The sequence below is a fragment of the Molothrus aeneus genome, chromosome 4, assembly GCF_037042795.1.
Source record: "Molothrus aeneus isolate 106 chromosome 4, BPBGC_Maene_1.0, whole genome shotgun sequence".
Taxonomy (NCBI): Eukaryota; Metazoa; Chordata; class Aves; order Passeriformes; family Icteridae; genus Molothrus; species Molothrus aeneus.
In genome coordinates this window covers 26660522-26683073 of record NC_089649.1, presented here as the reverse complement: position 1 = coordinate 26683073, position 22552 = coordinate 26660522, and the positions used below count along the sequence as shown (strand labels likewise).

General features: G+C 40.1%; 1 protein-coding gene across 1 annotated transcript; it reads left to right on the top strand.

Moving 5' to 3' along the window:
• Positions 1–8405: 8405 nt before the first annotated feature.
• CYP2U1 (cytochrome P450 family 2 subfamily U member 1) lies at positions 8406–22466 on the top strand. Its single transcript, XM_066548143.1, has 5 exons — positions 8406–8747; positions 13942–14574; positions 17809–17970; positions 18932–19099; positions 19516–22466. Exons 1-5 carry the CDS (start codon positions 8594–8596, stop codon positions 19692–19694), a joined length of 1296 nt encoding a protein of 431 aa, XP_066404240.1. The 5' UTR covers positions 8406–8593; the 3' UTR covers positions 19695–22466.
• Positions 22467–22552: the final 86 nt, after the last annotated feature.

Below are 22552 nucleotides of genomic sequence, written 5' to 3'. Positions count from 1 at the left end.
TGCTATGAACCCTAGTACGGGATTTGCTGCCCTCCTTAAAAAAAGCTAGTTGGGAGAGAAGGAAACGAAAGAAAGTGTTTGTTAAAATGCACTACCTTCGTGTAATAGAGAAATAAAGCTCAGCAACAGAGACAGAACTGGGAAGTCTTAAAAGAGATGAGAGACCATTCTCTTAATTGGATTATTGCAAATCTCCTTACTAGGGTCTTAAATCAGAATCTGTTCAATCTCTGGCTTTCTCTTATCAGTAGTATCTGGCTAGACAGTTTATCCTAAATTGTTTAGTACTAACCCAAATTCTTTTTCTCATTTCATTAGATGGGATGCTCTAGAGACATATCCATTAGCTTCAGTGCAAGGTGAAGTCTTTCTCATTAACTTTAAATGAACTTCCCCGTGGCTCTATGTTACTCTTTATGTTTGCTTGCAGGATTTTCTTTCTTTGTTAGTGGGGTTTTGGTTTTTTGTGGTTTTGGTTTTGTTGGGTTTTTTTTGTTTTTTTGGTTTTTTTTTTTTTTTAATGCATAAACCTTGAATCTTAAAGATTCATGGGCTTGTTTTGAAAATGGGTCCAAGCTGCCATATGGACTGGAACCATTTTGCCTTACTGGCAGATGTAATAGTTGTAAAACTCCATTGTCATCTTGATATTTTCACAATATACATGTTTTGGACTTAGCTAGAACTCTTTACATAGGCACACAAAATTAGAGTGATGCTATGAGATTGATTTTACAATGCCTGGAATAGAACACTTCAATACAGAAGCGTTCAATGTCTTAAATTCAGTTACTGAGAATAGGGATCTTAAAAGTAAATACTCCTATTAGGCATCATTCAAATGGGTATTGCTGCTTAAGTACACATGAGAAAAATATCCTAGCATGCCATTCAAGTAACTCTGCTTACAAGTAAGCCTTCATGTGCCACTCTATGATGCTTCTTAGAATCCAGAGAGAAGTGCTGTGAAACAAAGGCATTTGTTGTAGTATTTATAAGGAAAAGCAAAGAAGATGAAAACACTGAAGTAGATGGTGATCAGATATTGCTTTTTGCATGAAATTGAGCTTAAACTACACCTAACTTGTAAGAAGTGTAGATTTAAATTGTGTAATAGTTCTGGGAAAAAACCCTATAAGGAAGCAGCAATATTAAGCACATCATTCTGTGGTACAACTATGTGTCTCTGCTGGCTCTCATCCGTAACTTATAAAAACAAAACCCAACCCAGTGATAAATGCTTGGAGATTAAAGTACTTAAATATTATTAGCAGTCTTTTATAAGTTGTTCCTACAAGCTGTCACTAATAGTTTCTAAAACAAGAACAAAGTGCTGCAATGCTTAAAACATACTGAAGCTTTTTTCTAGTGGGCTTCAGTTTCCATGGATTTAACCATAAGATTAAATCTTATTAATCTAGAAAGCAGCACATGAGGATGTCAGGCTAGATACAGGTAGTTAATGTATTTCAAGGAAACTTTCCAGTTTTGAACTCATCTTTCCTAACTAAACAATCAATGCCTGAATGATTTTTAAAGATGAAGTAACAATACTGTGCAGTCTCTAATGTGTATATGAAATACTGGTGTTGAGGATTCCTTCTTTCTACTGTAAGTCAGTGATTAAAAACCCACAAAGGTTTGAGTTGTTTTCAGTGAAAATTTTTTAATTGCAAAGGACTTGGAATTGAGCAAATAGCTAGCTGTTTTTTTTTCTGTGGCACTTGGCTGTGTACTAACCTTTAAGATGCAAACTAGGAAGGAGGAGAGGGCAGACCGCTTCTTATTGGGAGGAGCAGTGTGTTACTTTTTGAATTAAAATTGTATTGGCTGCATGTTACATGCAGTCTTATCTGTACTACAGTTGAAAAAGATGCTGAATTATACTATTATAGTTAGTGTTTGCACTTTTTAAAATGATTCTGTAGTGGTTGACCCAGTCCTTTTGCTGGATGAGGAATGAGTGTTTTTGTCTTTTACTTGCTGTCTGTATGGTGAAATGTAACTGGTTTTAGTTCTGGTAAATGTCAATGAAAAAATTGCAGATCCCTTGGATACAGTACCTAAGGTGTTTTAGGGTGTCTGTGCATGGATTTCTTCTAGGAGAAATATTCTTCTTTCAAGCTGTGCCTAAAAAATAATAATGTTAGCTCTTGCCTTTTCTCTCAGCATAATATGATCTTTAGGAGGTTAGCATTTGTGACACTGCAAAGAATTACTACAGAAGAATCTCCTTTGTGCCAAACGAGTTCAATTTTCACAAAGTATCTCTGAACTATGTTTGAAGATGACTTTTGGGTTGTTTGTTTTTTGTTTTTTTTTTTTTTTTAATTAAGAGAAAAAGTGGTCAGAAATGAGTCTGAAATAAAAGCATCTCAAGCAGTTGGGGTCAGGCACCATGCAGGCACATGGGTGTGGAAGGGGTTTCTCTGGCATAAGCAATATTGGATTCAATACAGCAGCTTCCTAGGAAGGCAAACCAGGCTGTACTTGTACAGTACAGATGTCTGGGAGCCATCTCCACCTGTCCTTTTGAGCTTCTCTTGGACTGACAGTGCAGTACTAAAGGTGGCAATAGTTTAAAAGTGCTGTCACTTACAAATCAAAACTATAAATGGGGCAAAAAGGCAGATCCCTGTAAAACCACTCATCAGGGAGCTGCATTCCAATTCAATGGAGCATACAATTGGGTGTTACTTCAGGTGTGTGAGTTGCATTTAAGATGAGTGGGACTGTTTGCTTTCTACTTTTTTTTTTTTATTAAAGGTGGCAGGTGTGCTGAGAATGCCAAGAGGAAATTTATCTCCCTGCTTACTTTTACCTCTGCCATTGAAGTGTTTGTGCATGAACCTTAAACAATATTACTGAACTCCAACCCCTCTTTACATTTGGAGTAACTTAGCAGTGCTTAGTTACTTCTGTAAAAACTGGGTTTGCATTCCACTTGTTTCAGTTTGTTGCCACTCAAAATGCTGCTTATGCTGAAGCCTGTGCTGCTTTAGACTCCTAACTACATCTGCTTCTACTAATTGTATTTTCTAAATGGCTCAATACAGAAGAGTAGAATTTACATTTGAGAAGGCTTCATAATTAATCTTAAAGCCAAAGGCATTCTTGTCAGACACATCTTTGCCCAATTTATACTTGATAATAATTTCAAATTTTGAAACCTAACATGCTAGGACATACTTATTTTCCCTCAGGAATCAATTCTTGCTTCTTAAATGTTTAGCACATTTGTTTGCATTTATTTTCATGATTCAGGAGAGCATATTTGAGATGTGAAAAAGGTTCTGCTAGTTTTTGAGGTCAGGGTTGTACCGAGGAACCTGAAAGTAAAAGCAGAAATAATGGTTTGATGGTTGTGGTTCTCATGCTTTGTGACTTTGAAAACTCTCAAGACTTCCCTAAAAACAGCACAGGACATAACTTTGGCTGCAACATGGTTTCATCCTTGTCAGCTGACAGCTTTTCTTGCACAACTTCTCCTAGGTTAGATCCTAGGTATCCATAGCTCTTTATGTCAATTGGAGCTGTATATCCAATCTTGGAAAAACTAGGCAAGAAAAGCCATTGGCTGCTGAGGAGCCCTCCAAGGTAGTATGAGACTGCTGTAATGCGTGCATGATAAGAAGCTGATAAGGTGGCATTCTTCTGTAGCCTCAGGGTCCAGTTCTGCAAACACCACGCAGCAGACTACTGCAATAACAAACTGAGAAACCTTTGGTGCTCTTGTTTCTACTGATCTTTGCAAATTGGGTGTCATTTTCATAGAAATTCTTCACAATTAGCAAGAGTTGGCTTTTATGTTGTAAAACTTTCAGGATGACACTTTATAACTGATACTTTGTCAGGTAACTGAGTGTTATGGTTTTCTGTATATGTGCAAGAGGTACTAGAACTAGAGTTGTGATTTGTGCTGCAATCAGTTCACTGTGTTAAAACAACCCAAACCAAAACCAACTATTGCACTAGCTGTACTTAAAAAAAAAGCAATAATGGGAGCATCTTGTAGCTTTTCCCTCCAGAGGTGCTGTCTGTCATGGTCACTTCACTGTCTGTCACTTTACCAACTGTGAATTTGGTAAAACATGTTGAAGAAATTGTCCTATGTGTTTTACTTATTTACTTGGCATATACAAGTTGAAATTTTTTATTGTCAGCCTGTGTACTAATGAATACAGGTGGACTATTTACATAACCACCCACATATTTAAACATCAAAAACTTTATATCTATTTATGGTGCTAATAATCTCAAATATTATAAAGAGCTGTTATTCTCTTATTAAACCTGAACACTAAGGAAAGCTGGTGTGACACCTTTCAATAAAATAAAATTTCTCTACATTTTAAGCCTGTTCCAAATGCTTTTTATATAAATACCACACTTTTCTATTTCTGTTTTATATAAAAATGGCAAAAATAGTATTTTAATGCAGAAAAACATTAGGAGCGTATATTGTTGTAAATTACATGTCAAATTCTAAATTTTCATACATTTAGGATAGCTAATCTTCTGAAACTGTCTAAAATATAAGAATTTCACTAGGTAGGATTAAGGGGGACAGGCTGGTAGTTTAAATAAAATAATTCTCTGTCTTCATCATCACTGTTGAATCCTTGGGGACAGAGGGAGAGGATGTGAAATGGACAAAGCTTTATTAGGAGGTCCCTGATTATATAGTGTAGATGTATATTTTGCTAAAACTTTAAAAAACCCCAAACAACTTGTGAAGGATATGACCATATAGCTGTCTAAAGAACAGAAGTGAAACAACATAATTGCCAAGGCAGTTCACAGTAGGACATTATAAAAACATGTAAAAGAAACTTAAACTAGATTGTTTAGGTAGTGAAACAACAGAGTAATTTTCTAGCTTTGTTTGAAAGCTTCACAAGCAACTTTTTCTTAAGATGAAAAACTATCTTGTGCCTTCTGTTGCAGAAGTTATTGCTGCCTTGCCCCCCTGCCTTTAGTTGTGATTTTATTGTATATAATGGACCGTACACTTCCAGATCTTTCCAAGAGGCATTTTTGGGCAGCAGTAGCTACACTTTCTATCCACAGAGAATACAGAGCCTTTAGTTCTTCTTCAAGGCCCTTACTTGCGAGCTTAACAGTTACGAAGTATCTGCCTGTGACAGGCGTGGCAGTCCTGCTGGAGTCAGCTCCTAGACGAGCATGATGCCCTTAATTCTTCTGGACACATGAACGTGCAGAGCGGGTGCTGTGCCCAGGTGCACTGGTGGCACTGCAGCACACCCCTCTGCTCTGAAAGGGTTGTACCCCACCCTGCTGTGCTTCATATACTAGAATAAATTCTCTTTTATCACTTCCATCTAGTACTTCCAGAAGTAAATGGGCTTCTCTAAGATCTATTTGATGGAACTTCTATATTAGTGCAAAGAATAGTCCATGTTTAGAGTAACTTAATTTAAAGCAGAAGCAAGCCCACCATGTAGGATAAAACCAGGGCTGGGTGGGGTTTTTGTTGTGTGAAGGTGGGTAGTCTGGTAACAATAGTCTGGATTGTCTTCCTACTTGTCTCCGTGCCTGCTTTTATAGTAGGACCCTTGGAAAAGCCAAAGATTGAACAAAGTCATCCATAACAGTCCTAAGCCACATTGAAATATAATTTTCCTGTCTTAATTACAAGATGCTTCAGAGAAAATGGATTGTATTTTTTTAATTTACGAAAAAAGTGCAATTCTTACAGAATATTAAGAGGCAAATGGCTGCATATTTCAATGCCCTGCAAAAACAAAACCTTTATGAGCATGTGACATGCACTTCACCAAAAGTGGGGGTTTTTTAGCTTTAGCTGCTGTTTTACAGAAATATGTTTCAGTGCACTAGTGTAACTCAGAACTTTCAAATACTTTCAATGTGCTTTTGACAAGGAGAGTGTTTTTTATGAATAAAGTGCCTGTGGAAGTAAAAATCCAAAAGTTGCATGCAAGCTCAAATAAAGCATATGAAACCACAGCCCATACTTGAAGAGAATGGGTGCTAAATCAGCAGCTGCAGAGAACAGCTGGTCAACAGTCCTAAGCATTGATAGGATTCAAAGATTAAGTTTGAGCAAAGATTATGTTGCTTTTGAGAGTTTACTGTGTTAATTAAACTTCCAATGCTTCTGGTTGGGCATTAACTTTGTAACTTGGTTATCTTTAAGGAAAAATTAGTTCCTTTAAACTATTCTACTTTTAATGCTTTTTTCATTATAGTCTTTACTCTGGTGGGGATGTTTGTTTGCTTGTTATGTGGAGCTATTTTTTGACCTGTTAAAAGTGGAGTCACCAAATGCTTTGATTACTCAGTTAGGGGTAAAAGAGTTTGAAGAATGGTGTTTCCTTAAGTGCAGAATTAAAGGGGGTGTGTTTTTTATTACACTGATGCTAGGACTGAACAGGAAGGATTTCCATGGAAAGAACTGTAGTTCTAAAGCTTGTATATGTAGTTATTGGAGTATGCAGAATATTATTAAAGTACTTGGATATGTTTTGCTGTTAATTTCATGCTTTAAAAAGAGGCTATTTGGTTCTAATTTAAATTGCAGAAACTGATTTTAATGTTGCAACAGCTATTATTTTAACTTGATAAAGATTAACTTGATTAAAATATCCACTTATCTACTGGTATGTTAGAGGAAAGGTTATATTTTATCACTTAACATTTTTAAATTAATCACATTTTCTATCAAAATGAATGTGCAATTTAATCTTTGGACATCCTAGAATTGGCTATATGCCATTGAAACCAAACTTTCAGCTGCATACATAGGGAAGGAAGGCATTTTTAAAATCTAGTTCAGCTTCTTGACTAGACTGAGAAGAAGTGGGGCTAGATTATTCTTGTACAAAGAAACCAGACAAAAACAGTAATATGTTTCAGCTGTGCTGAATACCTTAGCTTCTTATTTTCACACTACAGAATTTAAACTTTTCTGGAGACTCAGATATAAAATATCTTTAGTTCAGCTAAATTTTCATCTGTTTTTATATATTTTTTCTAATAGATGCATTTTATTTGTATACATTGTAATTAGCCGCTGAATTTCTGCCAAATATGGACAAAATAAAAGCTGAATTCTATTCTGCCAGTCTAAATCTGTTCTTAGTTTTTATCTTTTGTTCAATCCATGGCTGGTAAAATGTCCACTTGCTGTTTAGATTAAAGAGACAGTTGCCTTAATTGCTCAGAGGAAAACTGACCTTGACTATTTAAAGCTTTATGTATTTCTGAAATTGCTGTAACTTCTGTATAATTGCAATAAAACCTTTTTAATGCAGTTCAGCCACTATTTTATGAGCAACTTTTCACTATCTTTACTGAATGTTCAACTGTTTAAAAAATAGTTTGTTTAGCAAAACCCTTTTTATTGGGAAAGCTCCCTTTATTCTGTCCATTGTTTTGTTTTTTGGGGATCACTTTATAGAAGGAGCACTGTGGGAAAAACATGAATACTTTTCTCTGTTAGTGAGGGTATATCAAGAGCACTTACTAAACCCACTGATGCTGCAGTAAATTATTGGGAAGATCAGAAGTGGCAGTTTATGATGTCTAATTACCTCTCTAGGGGTTACATTTTATATTGCTGATCAGATGGGAAGAGTGCACTAAGGTGTTTACTAGAGGGAGGGGGAATTTACCCTCAAAACCACTTCTGGGTAGGCTTGGGGGATTGGGGTGTTTGGGTGTGTTTTGGGTTTTTGTGTCTGTGTTTGAGTTTTTTATTACTACTTTATTTGAGGGAAAGGAGGAGAGCTACATGTCTTTTTCCTCTAAATTTTAAGTGCCTCTCTTCGAAGCCTCACTGTGCTGTTCTGCATTTGCCAAGCAGGGCACCTAAAGCTGGGACACGGTTCTAGGTTCGTCCTTGGCTCTGGAAACAGAAAGTTTCGGTGTATTCCCCGGAACTGCCGGATTTTTGTGTTTGGGAACGGGAAAAAGGATCATCTGCATTTCCTTCCCTTCTAAACAGCTAAAAAAATAGACATTTGCGTAAGGAGCATTTGAAAGCAAGTGCTGCGAGGGGGGGTGGGGAGGAGCGCTCACTTTTGTTGTTATTGTTGTTTTTTTTCCACGAGCAGGACAGCGGGTTATGTTCAATCCTTTATAAACCGGGGCTCTGTCGCGCCTTGCCGTGCGCGGGGCGGTGTCGGGGCCGGGCCCCGCTCCCCGCCCAGCGGCCCTGCGGGCCGGGGTCAGGGCGCCGCCGGCCTCGCCTCCCGCCCGCCCCCGCCATCTTAAACCGCTACGCGCCGGCGGCGAGCCGAGGCCGGCGGTGCAGCTGCCCGCGGAGATGGTGGGGACGAGCACGGAAGCTCGGACGTGGCTGCTGCGGCCGCCCACGGCCACCGAGCTGCTGCTGGTGGCCCTGTGCTGGCTCGGCTGCTACTGGCTGCTGCGGCGGCGGCCGCGGGTGCTGTCGGGGCTGCCGCCGGGCCCCGCGCCCTGGCCGCTCGTGGGCAACTTCGCCTTCGCCCTTCTGCCGCCTCCGCTGCTGCGCAGATGGGCGGTGGATGTGAAGGGAGACCGGCTCTCCCCCGCCTTCTCGCCCCACGTCTTCCTCACCGGCCTCACCAAGATGTACGGCAGTATCTTCCGGCTCTTCGTGGGCAACCGCCTATTCATCATCCTCAACACTTTCGGGGCGGTGCGGGAGGCGCTGGTGCAGAAGGCGGAGGTGTTCAGCGACCGGCCCTCCGTGCCCATCGTCCTCATGATCACCCACAACAAGGGTAAGCTCCCGGGGGCACCCCGAGACCCGCCCGGGGCCCCCCGAGACCCGCCCGGGCAGCTGTCGCACGCCCGGAGGTGCCCGGAGTGATGCTTGGAAGCGATGCGGAGCGGGGGCTGCTCGGGATCGGGGCTGCTCTGCCGAAATTTATATCTAACTCCCACGAATTGTGGACTGAACTGTTTACTTGCTTTTTGCTCTTCGCCTGTGTCCCTCGCCCTGCTGCTGACAGAGAGAAACTCGCCCTGCCTTGAGGTGCAGCATCCCCGCGAAGTTGGCACTGCGATGCCGTGCACCACGGAGCATCTCTGGGTGACTGAAGTGCCCGGTGCCTTTAGCTCCGTGTGCAGTAAAGAGACTGAGGAACTGCTGGGCTGGTTTAGGCTGGAGAAGGGGAGGCTCAAGGGGAGGCCTTATCTCTCTCTCCAACTGCCTGCAAAGGGCTTGTAGCCAGGGCGGGGTTGGTCTCCTGGGTACTAAGGGATAGGACAACAGGAAAGGGCCTCAAGTTGCACCAGGAGAAGTGTAAGTTGGGCATTAGGAGGAATTTGTTCACAGAAAGGGTGGTTTGACAGTGGGATGGACTGCACAGGGGGATGGTGGAATCACCGTCCCTGGAGGTGTTTATGGAAAGGCTGGATTGTGGCACTCAGTGCCATGGTCCCGTTGACAAAGTGGTGTTCGGTCATGGGTTGGAGTCAATCTCGGTGGTCTTTTCCAACCTCATTGTTTCTGTGGCTGCCATTTGTGCAGGGGTTTAAGGCACAGCTGGTCTGTCACCTGGGGGCTTTCTGATTTTGGCTGTGTGAGGGGAAGAAATTTTGAGTACTTGGACAGTGGCATGAAATTGGGCACTCCCCCAGCTCTTACCAAGGTAGCAGTGGCAGAGATCAGGCTTCTGTGGAGTCCCATGGCTGCGCAGTCCGCGCTGTCTGTGTGCAAGCTACTGTTGCTGAGATATTTGCAAATGTGTTATTTTGCTTGTCAAAACTTACTGAGCATGTTTGGGTTTGGTTGTCTTTTTTTTTTTTTTTAAGGAGTCCAAAGGAGAGTTACTAGCTTTCGCAGAAAAAAGGTATGGAGGGTTTAAAAACATGCTAGCAACACTGCAGGTAGAATTTCTTCATGTTTAGTTTTTCGGTCATTACTGATCTCTGTGTTTATGGAAATATACTTACCCTTTTTCAGTTTAGGAGGTGGACCCCAGAAGGCTTGTTAGTGTGCTAGCTTGTGATGAAACTTACCTTTTTTTTGTTTTTTCCAAGGCTAGGAAAATCTGGTTTTTAAATGCATGAATATTTATTTTTTCCCCCCCATACCAGAATTGCCCTAGTAAAGAGAGAAGAAAGTGAGGGAACTAGATCATGTTTATTAAAATGCTATGAGGTACCATTGCTGAAATCAGTTAAAAGAATAAAAAAAAAAGATTAATTGTGTTGGTTTAATGATATTGTTCCAAGATAGATCTTACGGGCACGTTGTTATCACGCATGAGTATTTTTAGGTGCAGTACTTCAGCAAGAACTGGAGGAGGAAAAGGGAAGAGAAGTTAGATAATTTTAGCAGTGCTGTAAAACCTCATGTTGAGGCTCATGGTAGATTTTTTTTCCTTGAATGCTGTGAATTTCATATGTATCTTGTTTTTTATCAGACTTTTTTGAATATGAAGAGTAGCCAGGGCGGTTGGCAGCTTCCACCAGTGGGTGCTCCAGGAGAGCTGGACGTACCAGGACCTGCTGTCCACAGGAAGAGCATGCTGCAAGCAAGCCCAGGAATGGTGCCTGTCTGTGTTGCGCTGTGGCAGGGGCATTGTGTTGCTCTGGGTTTGGTTTCATCTGTAAGGTCACCATAGGCATGAGGACTGCAGCATCAGGGCTGCCCAGGGGTCCATAAAACATCCCCAGCTGTTCTAAGGTGCTCATGTTAGCAGCATGCTGGATTGCCCCAGTTGCAGGAATATTGTAGAGTGAACCACAGGGCTGGTGTGTTCTGAGTGCACAAAGGGTGAATGTGGGCAGTGGGGCCACTGCCCCCCACAAGCTGGTTCTCCAAATGCCAGTGGAAGCTGCAGGTGCTGTCCCTGTGCTGCCTTGGGTTTGGTGGTGGCATGAGGAGATGACTGAACCTCTGCCATGCTGCATTTGTGCTAACAAGTGTTGCTTTTTCTGTCTGTGGTTTGTGGGGGAGGCAGACGGGTTACAGCACTCCAACTGGAGGCCTCTTAAGATTGGTTTGGGTGACAATTTCAGGGGTTTGTGGGTGAGATGTTTCTGCAGGTCAGGACAGCAGCAGTTGTGTTAGTATGTACTAGGAAAGGAAACAGTAAGGGCAGGATGATGGGTAACTTCAGCTCTACCACTCACAATATGGGTTCTACAGCTCTGGGAGGTTTAGTGTCCATTTTGGGTTCCTGCATGTCCTTGGGTTCTTTGGGTTCCTTCATTCTGTAAGTGAGCTATTGTGGTGAGAACTTACAGAGATATTTTCTTGTGAGCTACATTTGCTGGTATAATTTTGTCTTTACCTTGAGCTGCCCTGCCAGGTATGGGATGGAAGCTGTGTGGTTCTATTGCATATAAGATGAAAAGAAAATAATTGTGCCTGGGGGACAGCAGGTAGAAGTATCAGAAATGGCAAATACTACATTTCAGCAACATGATTAGCAAGTGAGGGAGGCCTTCTTGGCTGGATAGAAAATGCTATAAGAACTTAAGGGAGAAGGTAGCAGTCAATTCTTAATTCATCATCACATGTTTGCAGAAAGAGAAGTAGTAGACTGGGGAGAAACAAGACATTTCTGTGGTCTGATTTTAGTATTTTAGTTTTTTGTATTCTGTAGCTTCAAGAGGTAGCAAAGACTGAATCTGCAGAGTACATGGAGTCAGAGTGGTTCTCTGCCTTTATAGTCCTGTCCTGTGCATATCCACATGTGGACATCTGGCAATACAGAAGTTGGATGTTTTTAAATGTCATGAGTGCTGTGTTTGTCAATGTTCCCAGTATTGTAGCAGCACTAGAGCTAGCAGTAAAAAATGTGGGGGTTGAGGAGAGTAAGTAAGCCTTTGCTTCTTGTGAGGATTTTAATTTTTTTTGTGTAAAAAGGGGGAATAAAATGAACTCTCTGGTTTTTGTTGGTTGTATTGAAAGGGTTTCATTATCAAGTCATAGAAATTAGGCCTCTGTAGTGAGCATGAAGTCCTGGTTATTGTTGCTTCAGAATTTATTATTGTATGGCCTTCAGGGTTTTTTTGTTGTTGTTTGTTTTGTTTTGCTTTAATTTCTTTACAGGGGAGGTTGTTTTTTGTTGTTTGTTGTTTTTGAAAGAGTAGAGATGTCTGTGCTGAGTAACTTGGCTTTTTAGGGCAGGCAGATTTTCTTTGAAATCAGCAAAGGACTATTCCATTATTGTAGCTTGCTAGGGATGCAGTTGAGAGTTTGCTTTCTTCTCTTTCCTCTGTTCTGTCTTTATGCTCTTCTTCTTCCTTAATCTGTCTTCTATGTAATTATTTCCCAATTTACAAATCAGTTGTTAGTATTCTGCAGCAGTTTGGGGTTTGGGGACATCAGAAAACACCGATGCTCTCTGCAGGACTGCTGGAGAAGCTCACCACGTGTGGGGACATTTGTTGTTGGTGTCAGCTTTTCTGTGGGCCTAGGCAAGTCTCTTTTACATTCAAGACAATAGATCTGTTTTGTTTTATTTAATGTATTTGGATCCAAAAACTAATTTTCCTAACCAAAAAAACAAAGGGGAAGAGACTATGGCTGCATAGCTTGTTTTAGAGATGGTTGTTGTGGGATAGAAACAGTGATAACTTTGTTTTGTTCCAAGAAATCCATGTTTCTTTTGCAACCCAGCCACAAACCCTGGAGACCCAGGGTTCTTGGTTCTTGGCCAAATTCAATCCAGGTTGGTTCTTGGCCAAATCCAAGCCCCAAATACTCCTGTTTTTTCACTTAACCCACTTGAGGACACCAGTGCTAACAGGAAACAGTTGAGAAAGAAAATCTGGAAAGATTTTGTTCTGTTTTTTGAAGGGTCAGGAAGTGGGCATTTGAATAGATTGCCTGAGGAATGTCTTCATGCAAAGAAGATGAAATTTAGCTGATTCTGAGCTTGTCCTGACTCTTCCTAATGTTCTTATTTAGGACGTTTGAAGCTAGGTCATGTGTTTGTATTCTTTGAGCATTAAGAAGTTGGAACATTAACTTGTAGTAGAAATGTAAGTAATGTTAAGTATTGAAACTTGATGCATCTTTTAGTACTTATGTACTACTTCTATTTTCTTATGGCCATTTCTCCATTTAAATTCAAGGTTAAGGTTTGCAGTTGACAGATGAAGAACTTATGTTGCTTTTACAAAGTAACTTTTTGTTTCCAGAAAAAATAATTTTAAAAAAGTGGTGTCGTTTTACTAGAACAAATCCAGAACTAGATCATGTTTGATGACTAAACTTTCTCAGGTTAACCTTGGAGTACATTAGAAATTGCAGGTTGTGTATTTGTTACCCTGTGGTGTCTTTGGTGTGGTCTTTTAATTCAACATAAGAGATGTTTCTGTTTGAAAGTGAGTAATTGGGAATTAAATGGTGTTTCTTAATGACACAATCATCTAGAACAAGTGCCTGCAGGCATCAAAACTGTTGAGATGCATATCAAGCAGGATTTTGCCAAGTGTCTCTGAACCTGCTTTCACCTTCCCAGTTTTCTTGCAGTGTGAGTATCCTGTATTTTTATTGTAACTTAAAAATAAAGCTTGCTTGTAATAGACACACTGGCAAAAAGTTTGTATAACACAAAGGGGAAAAATGCAAATCAGTTTGTGTTTTAATGTCTTCTGTTATACCTTGCTGAAGAAGTTCATGTCTCAGGATACTGGGGAGAAAAGGTTGTATCTAACATATAACCCAGACTAACTGTTCCCTCTTCTCCATCTATTTGTTTCTTGCAAAGTCTAATGAAACTAGTGATGTAACTTGGATATTTGTTTCAGTGATGAGAAAAAGGAGGGACAGGATTTCCAAAAGCTATGATAAAGAACCTTGTGTTTTTCCTCTAGCTCCTAGATAGGTGCTTGGGAGAGATTTGCTGTGTATAATTTCCTTCTTTTCTGGCTCTTGGGTTGCAGGCATGGCTAACTATTTCTAATTGAAAGTTGGGCATTTTGGTTTCAGTCTCTCCCTTTTTCTTTCAGGTGTTATTTTTGCACCTTATGGCCCTGTGTGGAAGCAACAGAGGAAATTCTCTCTGTCAACACTGCGTCATTTTGGAGTAGGGAGACACAGCTTAGAGCCTAAAATCATCGAGGAGCTGAACTTTGTAAAGGAGGAAATGCTGAAGCACGGGAAGGATTCATTTAATCCCTTCCCAATCATTCGCAACGCGGTGTCCAATGTTATCTGTTCCATGGCCTTTGGCAAGCGCTTTAACTACGAAGACGATGAGTTCAAGACGATGCTGAAGAACATGGCCCGTGCCCTGGAGCTGAGTGTGAACAGCTACATGATCCTGGTCAACATCTGCCCCTGGCTCTACTACCTTCCCTTTGGGCCCTTCCGCGAGCTTCGGCAAACCGAGTTGGACATTACTGCTTTTCTGAAGAGAATCATTGCCCAGCACAGGGATACACTGGATGCAGCAAATCCCAGGGACTTCATTGATATGTACTTCATCCATGCTGAGGAAGAGAAGAGCAACAAGGAGAGCAGTTTTAATGATGATTACCTGTTTTTTATCATCGGTGATCTCTTCATCGCCGGCACTGATACTACTTCCAACACATTGCTGTGGTGCCTGCTCTACATGTCTCTCTACCCTGAAGTACAAGGTAAGATTACTTTTATTCTAGGTGATTTATTCCAGACTGTAAAGCTCCAGATGGATGCTCAGAAACAGAAGCAAGCAGCAACAGCAAAGGAATCATTTGGAGAGCCAGCAGTTTGTGTTGTATATGTGATTTGAAAGGCTGGTATGTAATCAGGCATCTTCTATCCTGCTGTTCTATGATGATTTCTGGGTTAGTGCTATATATTAAGTGCTAAATAGCCCTTTAACCTGTGAATTTCTTCTAGTTTGGGACAACTTTATGGGGGACAACTTTTTTTGGGACAACTTTTTTCCCAAGCAATTCCAGGGAACTTTAGCATGTTTGAAAAAGTTTGGCAGTTGTGACATTCCAGGCTTGTAGTAGTGATAAAAGAAGTGTGAAGACCATAGTGCTAAGGTTTGCTTTTATGGCTCCCTGAGCAGGGAGGTTCTTGGACCTGGCAGCAGAGTCTGGGGAAGTAAAACAGCACCTGCTGTAGAGGAGGATCAAATCAGAGACAGCTTAAGCAAACTGGACTTGCAGAAATGCACAGCACCAGCTGCCAGTGTTGTTAGAGGGCCTCTCCCCATCAGTGCTCAGGGCAGTTGGATGGGTTGCTGATGATGAGGGATGGGGGGAACAAAAACAGAGGCAGAACAAATTGGTCTTGTTCAGTGTTAGGGAAGGATGACTGAGGGGGAACCTTATGCTAACTACAACTGTCTGATCAAAAGATGTTAAGAAGATGGAGGCAGTCTCCCCTGGGGTGTGCTGTGGAGGGAAGGGAAGGGAAGCAGTGGAAATAACCTACTGCAAGAAAATTCTGATCAGATACCAGGAAAAGAAATTGCCCTGTCAACATGGCAAAGGAGTGACACAGATTGCCCTGAAAGTTAACAGAATCTCTGGTTTTGGAATTTTTCAAAACTAAGTGGGTCATGACCGGTAGTAGTCTCATCTACCCTGAGTTAGATCTGTTTGGAAAAATCTCTTCAAATAGGTCAAGATCGTAGTTTATTGCACAAAGTCAAACAAACTGCTGAACAGGGAGAGAGTTCACTGGGGACAAATCTGAAACAAACTTTTATTGCATAGCCTTATTCTTCTGTTTTAATGCTGTCTGTTATCACTACTTGACTTGATATGCACTTACATGGATTATATGCATTCTAAATTACACAAATGGAATCCAGAAGAGTTTTCTGTTTGTTTTTTTAACCTTTTTTCCTTCTGCCTGGCGCTGTATGTGTATGTGCTAGTCAATTTTCACTTTTCTGCTGATCTCTAACAATTTTGTTACCTCTCTGATTTCCCCTTATGCTGTGGCTCTTGTCAAGTAATCTAAATATGCTCAGTAGTTCAGACTGTATCACTTTTAATATCCCATTCCTTATATCTTGATTGCCTTGGAGCTGTGTATGGGCCCCTTTTTTTATTCCTGGTAATACATTTCTCTTACATGTATTTCCTCCCTAGAGAAAATACCTGAATTGTGTATCCTTTAGAAGTAGCAAAAGTTGCTTGCAGTCATGGAAAGGAAACTAAGGGCTATCAGAGGAAAAAAAAAAGTATTTTTCTCTTTGGAAAACAGTTTTGCTTTTTACATGGAAATAGAGAATGATGTGGATGGACAATATGGTGAAGCCATGAGGAGTATTTAGTTTGTTCTGTTCCCTGACTTTGTTTTGGTCCTTGACTTCTGAAGATCATTGAGATTTTTAAAAACATGAAAAGTTGTGGAGCAGTTCAAATAACATGCTGTTGCAGAGGCTGCTGGAGTTTACATTTTGCAGCTGGAAATGTGGGCAGCATTTTGGCTGCTCTCTGTATAGTTCCTCATATTTTTAGAAACAATGAACAAATGAGTTCAGGATAAAGCACTGGTGTGACATTTGGTATGAGACAGTCTCTTTTTTTTTTTAATATTGAAAACTTTATTTATTTGTTTAGATTACTGTGAACATACATGCCTGAATATAGGGCTATGGCAGGTCCCTAACAGAAGGGAAAGAAAGAGCTTTCTTCCCCACAAAGAGAGTCACACCGTCATGACGTCTCTTGCTGTATTTTTTGTGGTGTTTAATGTTCCTCATGCATGAGCTTTTCTTCTGGGGCAAACCCAGTAGGTGGCAGCAGCGCCTCCTCAGACGCAGTTCAGGCAGCAAGTGGGGATGCTGCTCGGGAAACTGGGACAGTTCTTTTTGCATTGAGGTTTTATTTAATCTTGTATCACTGCTAAGGAGAGAAAAGAGCAAAAATTCAGAGTATCAGCACCCTGGTTGGAAAAGGCAAGCGGAACAACCACAAAGTATGCAGGATATAAAGGGTAAAAATAAAAACTGACTTTTATTATTATTGAATAAAGGTTAGTTTTGAGGTGTCCTTTTTCAAGATTGTCTTTTGTGGTGTAGCCAGATTGCAAGTTACCTGCAAGAAAAGGCACATCATCCTGTATATACGTAGGTGAAGCAAATCCTGAATCTTGGAAACTTCTATGAAGAGAATTATTTGTATGCTGTGCCTTCAGCATACAAGGAAATGAAAGGGGCAAGCAAATAATTTGATCTTTTTTGCTCCTCATGAATGAGAAAGTTGATAAGCTCATGAATTTTTTTGACTTTGCAGAAGGGCTGCAAAGGGAAAGGAGCATCTGCTGCTGCCTTTGGGGGAAATGGGAAATACCTGAGTTTAGGTATTTCTGAGTTTAGAAAGTAGGAAATGGCCTTAACAAGTTAAAATGGCTTCAGTGCTTGCAGTAACAGCACCAGAATTCCTGCTCCAGAATAAAGTATCTAAAGCAACTGCATGAAAAACTTTTCCATCTCTTCTTGCTCAGGCACACACTGCACACAGTTCTCTTACTGTTCAAGTTTTTAATTGCAGAGCAGAAGCTTGATCTTCCCATCATTCAAATTACTGTATAATTAAACTTCTAAAGTAAGATTATGAATACATTTGTAGTAGCAACAGGACTTTTCCTGTACTTTTCCAATACTGCAGTGCTAGCAATGTCTGTCAGCTCAGTAGCTTTACTCTTGACTGTTGTCAAGATTGTGCTTGGTTATTTTCTCCTTGGCTGAGTCTGTTCCTAAGGCTAATGTTGGCAGAGCTGTTTCTGCTAGGAATAACATCTTGAAGTAATTTTGAGAAATCTAAGTAAACAGTGAAGCAAGCACAGTCAAATGAAATTGAGATTATGTCTTCTCACATATTATGTCTTTTGACTTCTTTATTTTTCTTGCTCTCTTTGAATAGAGAAAGTTCATGCAGAAATCGAAGCAGTTCTAGGACGTGACAAAGTTCCCTCTCTTGCTCACAAGCCTCAAATGCCCTTCACAGAGGCAACCATTATGGAAGTGCAGAGGATGACTGCAGTTGTTCCCCTTTCTATTCCTCGAATGGCCTCAGAAACTGCTGGTAAGCATTTCTAGAGACTTGTTACTACAGCATTTCCTTTGGGGCTGAAGATCTGATGGGATATCTAGTGATAATTTGCAAAGACCTCATTTATGTATTAGACCTGTAAAACAAATATGTAAAATGCCCTTTATAGGAAGCAGGAGGCCTTGACATAGTTCTCTATGTAAGCAGCATGTCTGACCTGACATCCAGCAGTTTTTCTAATCTCAATTGATTTCTTCTCTAGGGGTCAGCATGTATTGACTAATGTGCTAAGTTCATAGCTGGCAGCTGAGACTGCAGCTTTGTACCTGAAACAGCAGAGCTGTTCTTGGCATTCTGACACAGAGGTCTGAAAACATCAGTTTAGAATAATTGGTTTGCTAAAGGCTTATACCACTGACCTCCACAGGTATAGAAAACATTAAGAAAGATCATCTTCCAACTCAGCTATGTGTTTTCATAAACATAGCTGAGCACTGGCCAAAGTCAGTGTGAGAGAGCAATACTTAGCTTTTAAACCTATTACTGAATAGATCTGCTTTTCTAAATGTTTTGATTTGCAGGGGAGTGAGGTGCAGCAAGCTGAAATGAGACTAGTAATTTCAAAACCCTTGTGTCACAACAGTTCAAAGTCCATCCTTTGACTGTGGTGGGGCTCTGTGACAGGACAGGAGCAGGAGGAAAGTGGGTCACAATACTGGGATGCTGCAGAGTACATTTCTGACAATTGCTGCTTCCTTCTCTCTGCAGAAGCTCTTGGTGTAATTTGGTGTCTTTCCAGCTACTCAGGCTTGTGTGATCCTGACTCAAGCAGGGTAGCAGATCACCTTTGCCTTCAGCTTTTGCTACATTTGCAGCCCACAGCCAGGGATCGATAAAATTTTTTGTGACATCCTCTTGTTGTCTTTTTACTGCTATTTTTCCCATGTTTCCTTCTAGCAACTTGTCGCATCTCTGTCTCTGCTTTTGTTTAAAGTGCTCCAGGGATATACTATTCCTAAGGGTAGTGTGATTGTGCCCAACCTGTGGTCAGTACACAGAGATCCAAACATTTGGGAGAAGCCAGATGAATTTCAGCCATCAAGATTTCTGGATGAAAATGGCCAGCTAATGAAGAAAGAGTCATTCATTCCTTTTGGAATGGGTAAGATAATCCACATGGAGTCATTAGCTGGGTGGGTGGGTGGTGGTGGTTCAAGTGAAGGGCCTTGGGGGTGAGAGATGTAAAAGTTGCACAGAGGACCAATTATAGAAGCAGATTTATTATTACAGTTGGTGGCTTGCAAAATGGTTTGGGTTCCTAAATAGCCAGTCACCAGACAGAAATTATGAATTGTCCTTTGATACTACTTTTGCTTTGGATGTAAATACTGTTAATATGAACTAGAACAGCTGAGCAAGGCTTAGACTCAAATACAGGAGGCCAGAGCTTCACAGGTCATAGCTTAATAGTAGTTTGAGCCTTATTTGGACTGTAGTAGCACAGGGGAATTACATGTGTGTTAACAAATAGGTCAACTGTATAAAACTAGTAATACCTCTTTTCTGACTATTCTTTAGGTAAACGTGTGTGCATGGGAGAGCAGTTGGCAAAAATGGAGCTGTTCTTGATTTTTTCAAGTCTTATGCAAAGTTTTACCTTTATGTACCCTGAAAATGCTGCAAAACCATCTCTGGAGGGAAGATTTGGTCTAACTTTAGCTCCATGTCCATTCAACATAATAGCTTTGAAGAAATGATACAGTGTCAAAAAAGATCAAGCAAAAAAATACTGCACTTTTAAAAGACAATTTTTTTTTAATTTTTTTTTTTTTTTTACTATTTCCAGCTTATTTTGTTACTTTCTTTCCAGAAAATAACCCCACCTGCTTAGGCCTTCCTAGGAATGATCCATTTAGCCTTCTGGAAAGATTTTTTTTGTCAGCTGTTGCATTCCACAAATGAACTGATAGCATAGTTTTTCATTTGATATTAAAACTTGGTGGGCTTAACCTCTGCCTGTTATGGTCAGTTTGTCAAATGTTGATTATGGGAGAATGGTCCAAAACATTTGTTACTGTTCTGGCAAATAGTAATTGTAAAAAATTGTGAAAGCCGCACATAAACATTTAATTTACCAAAGGAGTGAAACACATCATATAATATTAAAAATATTAATGAATTGTTAGCATTTTCTGTGAAAAGAAAGATTATAACTGAGCTTAAATAATTACTTTTTTTTTTTTTTTTTGGAAATTACAAAATTACATTACTTTTAACCTTGGAGGATTGTTTTTTGCAGCTAACTTACAGGTGTAGTAGATTGGATCCAAATATCCTTGAGATTCAGGGCTCTCTATAAAAAAGCAGGTACCAAGTTGGAAAGGCCAGGATTTGAGGCCAAATGAATCCTTGAATATGCCATATTCTCAACATGAAATGAGTGTGCAGCATCTGGATGCAGATGTTTTATCTCAGAATACAAACGAGAGCGGAATTGTCTAACAAGAAACAGCAGAACTCCATTCTCTCTGGTGCCAAACGCATTCAAGACATCTGTGCTGCCTCTGGCATTCATTGTTTACCTCATGGCAGCAGTGGCTGCAGGCTGGATGGGACCAGCAGCTGCTCACTGGGGAAAACACAACAGTCTGCAGTATGTAGTCCTGAAGTCGAGGCTGGTGCTCAGGTTTTTCATCCACAGGCAGTGTGGACAGTACTGCCACAGCCTCTGGCTTTGGGAACTGGAGTCTTCAAATATGGCATCACTACAGCAGTACAGGTGCTGCTTATACATTTACCATGGAACAGGAGGAAGCTGGCAAACTTGGGGTTTGGATGGCTCTCTCTTTATCAGTTTCCATATAGAGTAAAAGAATCTGTAGTTCATGCAGCATTGGTGTATCAGTACTTTTGTTACATGCAGAATCTTAATGCTCTTAACCACTGTCAAACCTGCTGCTGAGGAAACCTCATGTTGATTGTTTCAGAACAGGACACTCAGTCTTGCCTTGTATTTCAGACATGGAAAGTGATCTTTTGGGGGGCAATGTAACAACTAACCTTTAAATAGTTGTTCTTAATCATTCTTTAACCTCTTTACACTCCTTTTGATCTATCAGAATTTCATATCACGTTAATTAAGTTCTTATATACATTTCTAAAGATTTTTTTTCCCCTCACTGGAGATCTAGAGAGCACTTGGAGCCCTCCTAATGTCAAGTTTAAAAGACTAGAATGTGAATTTGAATGTAATTTACAATTGGGTATTCCATAGCAGAAACAAAACTTAAATTGTAAAAGAAGAGACAACTTTTCAGCTTTAAATTAATGTCTGGTTTTGTCACTTTTAACCTTGAAGTTTTAAAAGCCAGGTAGTGCCTAACAAAGACTGTAAAATAGTTATTTTGCATTTAAATTAAGGTTTTCTGTTACTTGTTTTGAATAACAGAGTGCCTTAATTTTTGAATGACGTATTTGGTTGGTTGGATATCCCACTGTTTGTGTGAGAACTTTCAATTCTTTTCAATTTAATTAGGTTAACTTTGGACTATATAGGCTTGTGGGTTTGGTTTTTTGGTATGAAGTTCTTGAAAACTTAGTACAATGAAAAGTTGATTTTGGTACCAGTGCTAGTGAACTTGCTCTAAAACCTGAGAGTACTGGAGAATTAAGCACTTTATTTAATTTAATTTTGTATTTTCCAATGAATAAATAGATTCTGTAGGGTTGGGATTTTTGTCTGGAAATCTTAAAATTATGCTTAATTGAGAAGCTAAAATTAAGTGCTGATAATATTTATCTTTCTGTTGAAATGCCTCTTTAAACAACATAATGATGTTGGTGTGCAACTGATCACTTTTACAAAATACCTGTCCTTTTAATCAATGAGGACACATTTGAAAAGCACTTTAGTATTTTTTTACAGATTCTAAAGAAGATGCAATTCACGTAATCCCCTGGTATGTGAAACTGTAGATATTTGTGCTTGTTTTGCCTGCTGAGTTTAGTTTAAAATGCCACCTTTGAGAATTAACCTTCTACAAATACTACTTTGAGAATGTGGTTTTTGGTGATACCTGTGATCAAATGCTGCGATGTGCCACATGCTAAAACTACTGATTGGAAGTTCCAACCACGTCAAGGTGTGCTAGAATACAGGATGCTGTTGGAATAAATAAAGACAATAAACACCTTAAACACCTGTCTTTCATACCTTCCAGGTGCATTGAAATTTTCACAGGATACCATAAAAGTAGCTAAACACTAGCATAAAAGCAGCAAAACCTGTAGTTTTCAAAGTGTGTTGCCATCTTTGGCTGACTGTAAAGAGTGGTAGCAAAGTTGGTTTGTTTTTGTAAATGTGTCCTCCCCCTCTCCTTTTTTTAGCAGGGGAAGCATCTCAAATGCCTTGTTGAAAAATGTATGCTCAGATAAGTGGGTGACTGTTTCTGAATGCTGCAAATATCTTTATTTCTAAAATTACTTTGCTTCAATGTGTTTTTATTTTGAATAAAGTAATTCCCAAGTAAGTGTTTCACAGCTTTGCAAAGTCATTTCAATGAGTTCCACTTACTGACTAAACTTGTGGTGTTTGGCATCTTACATCTTGCAGAAA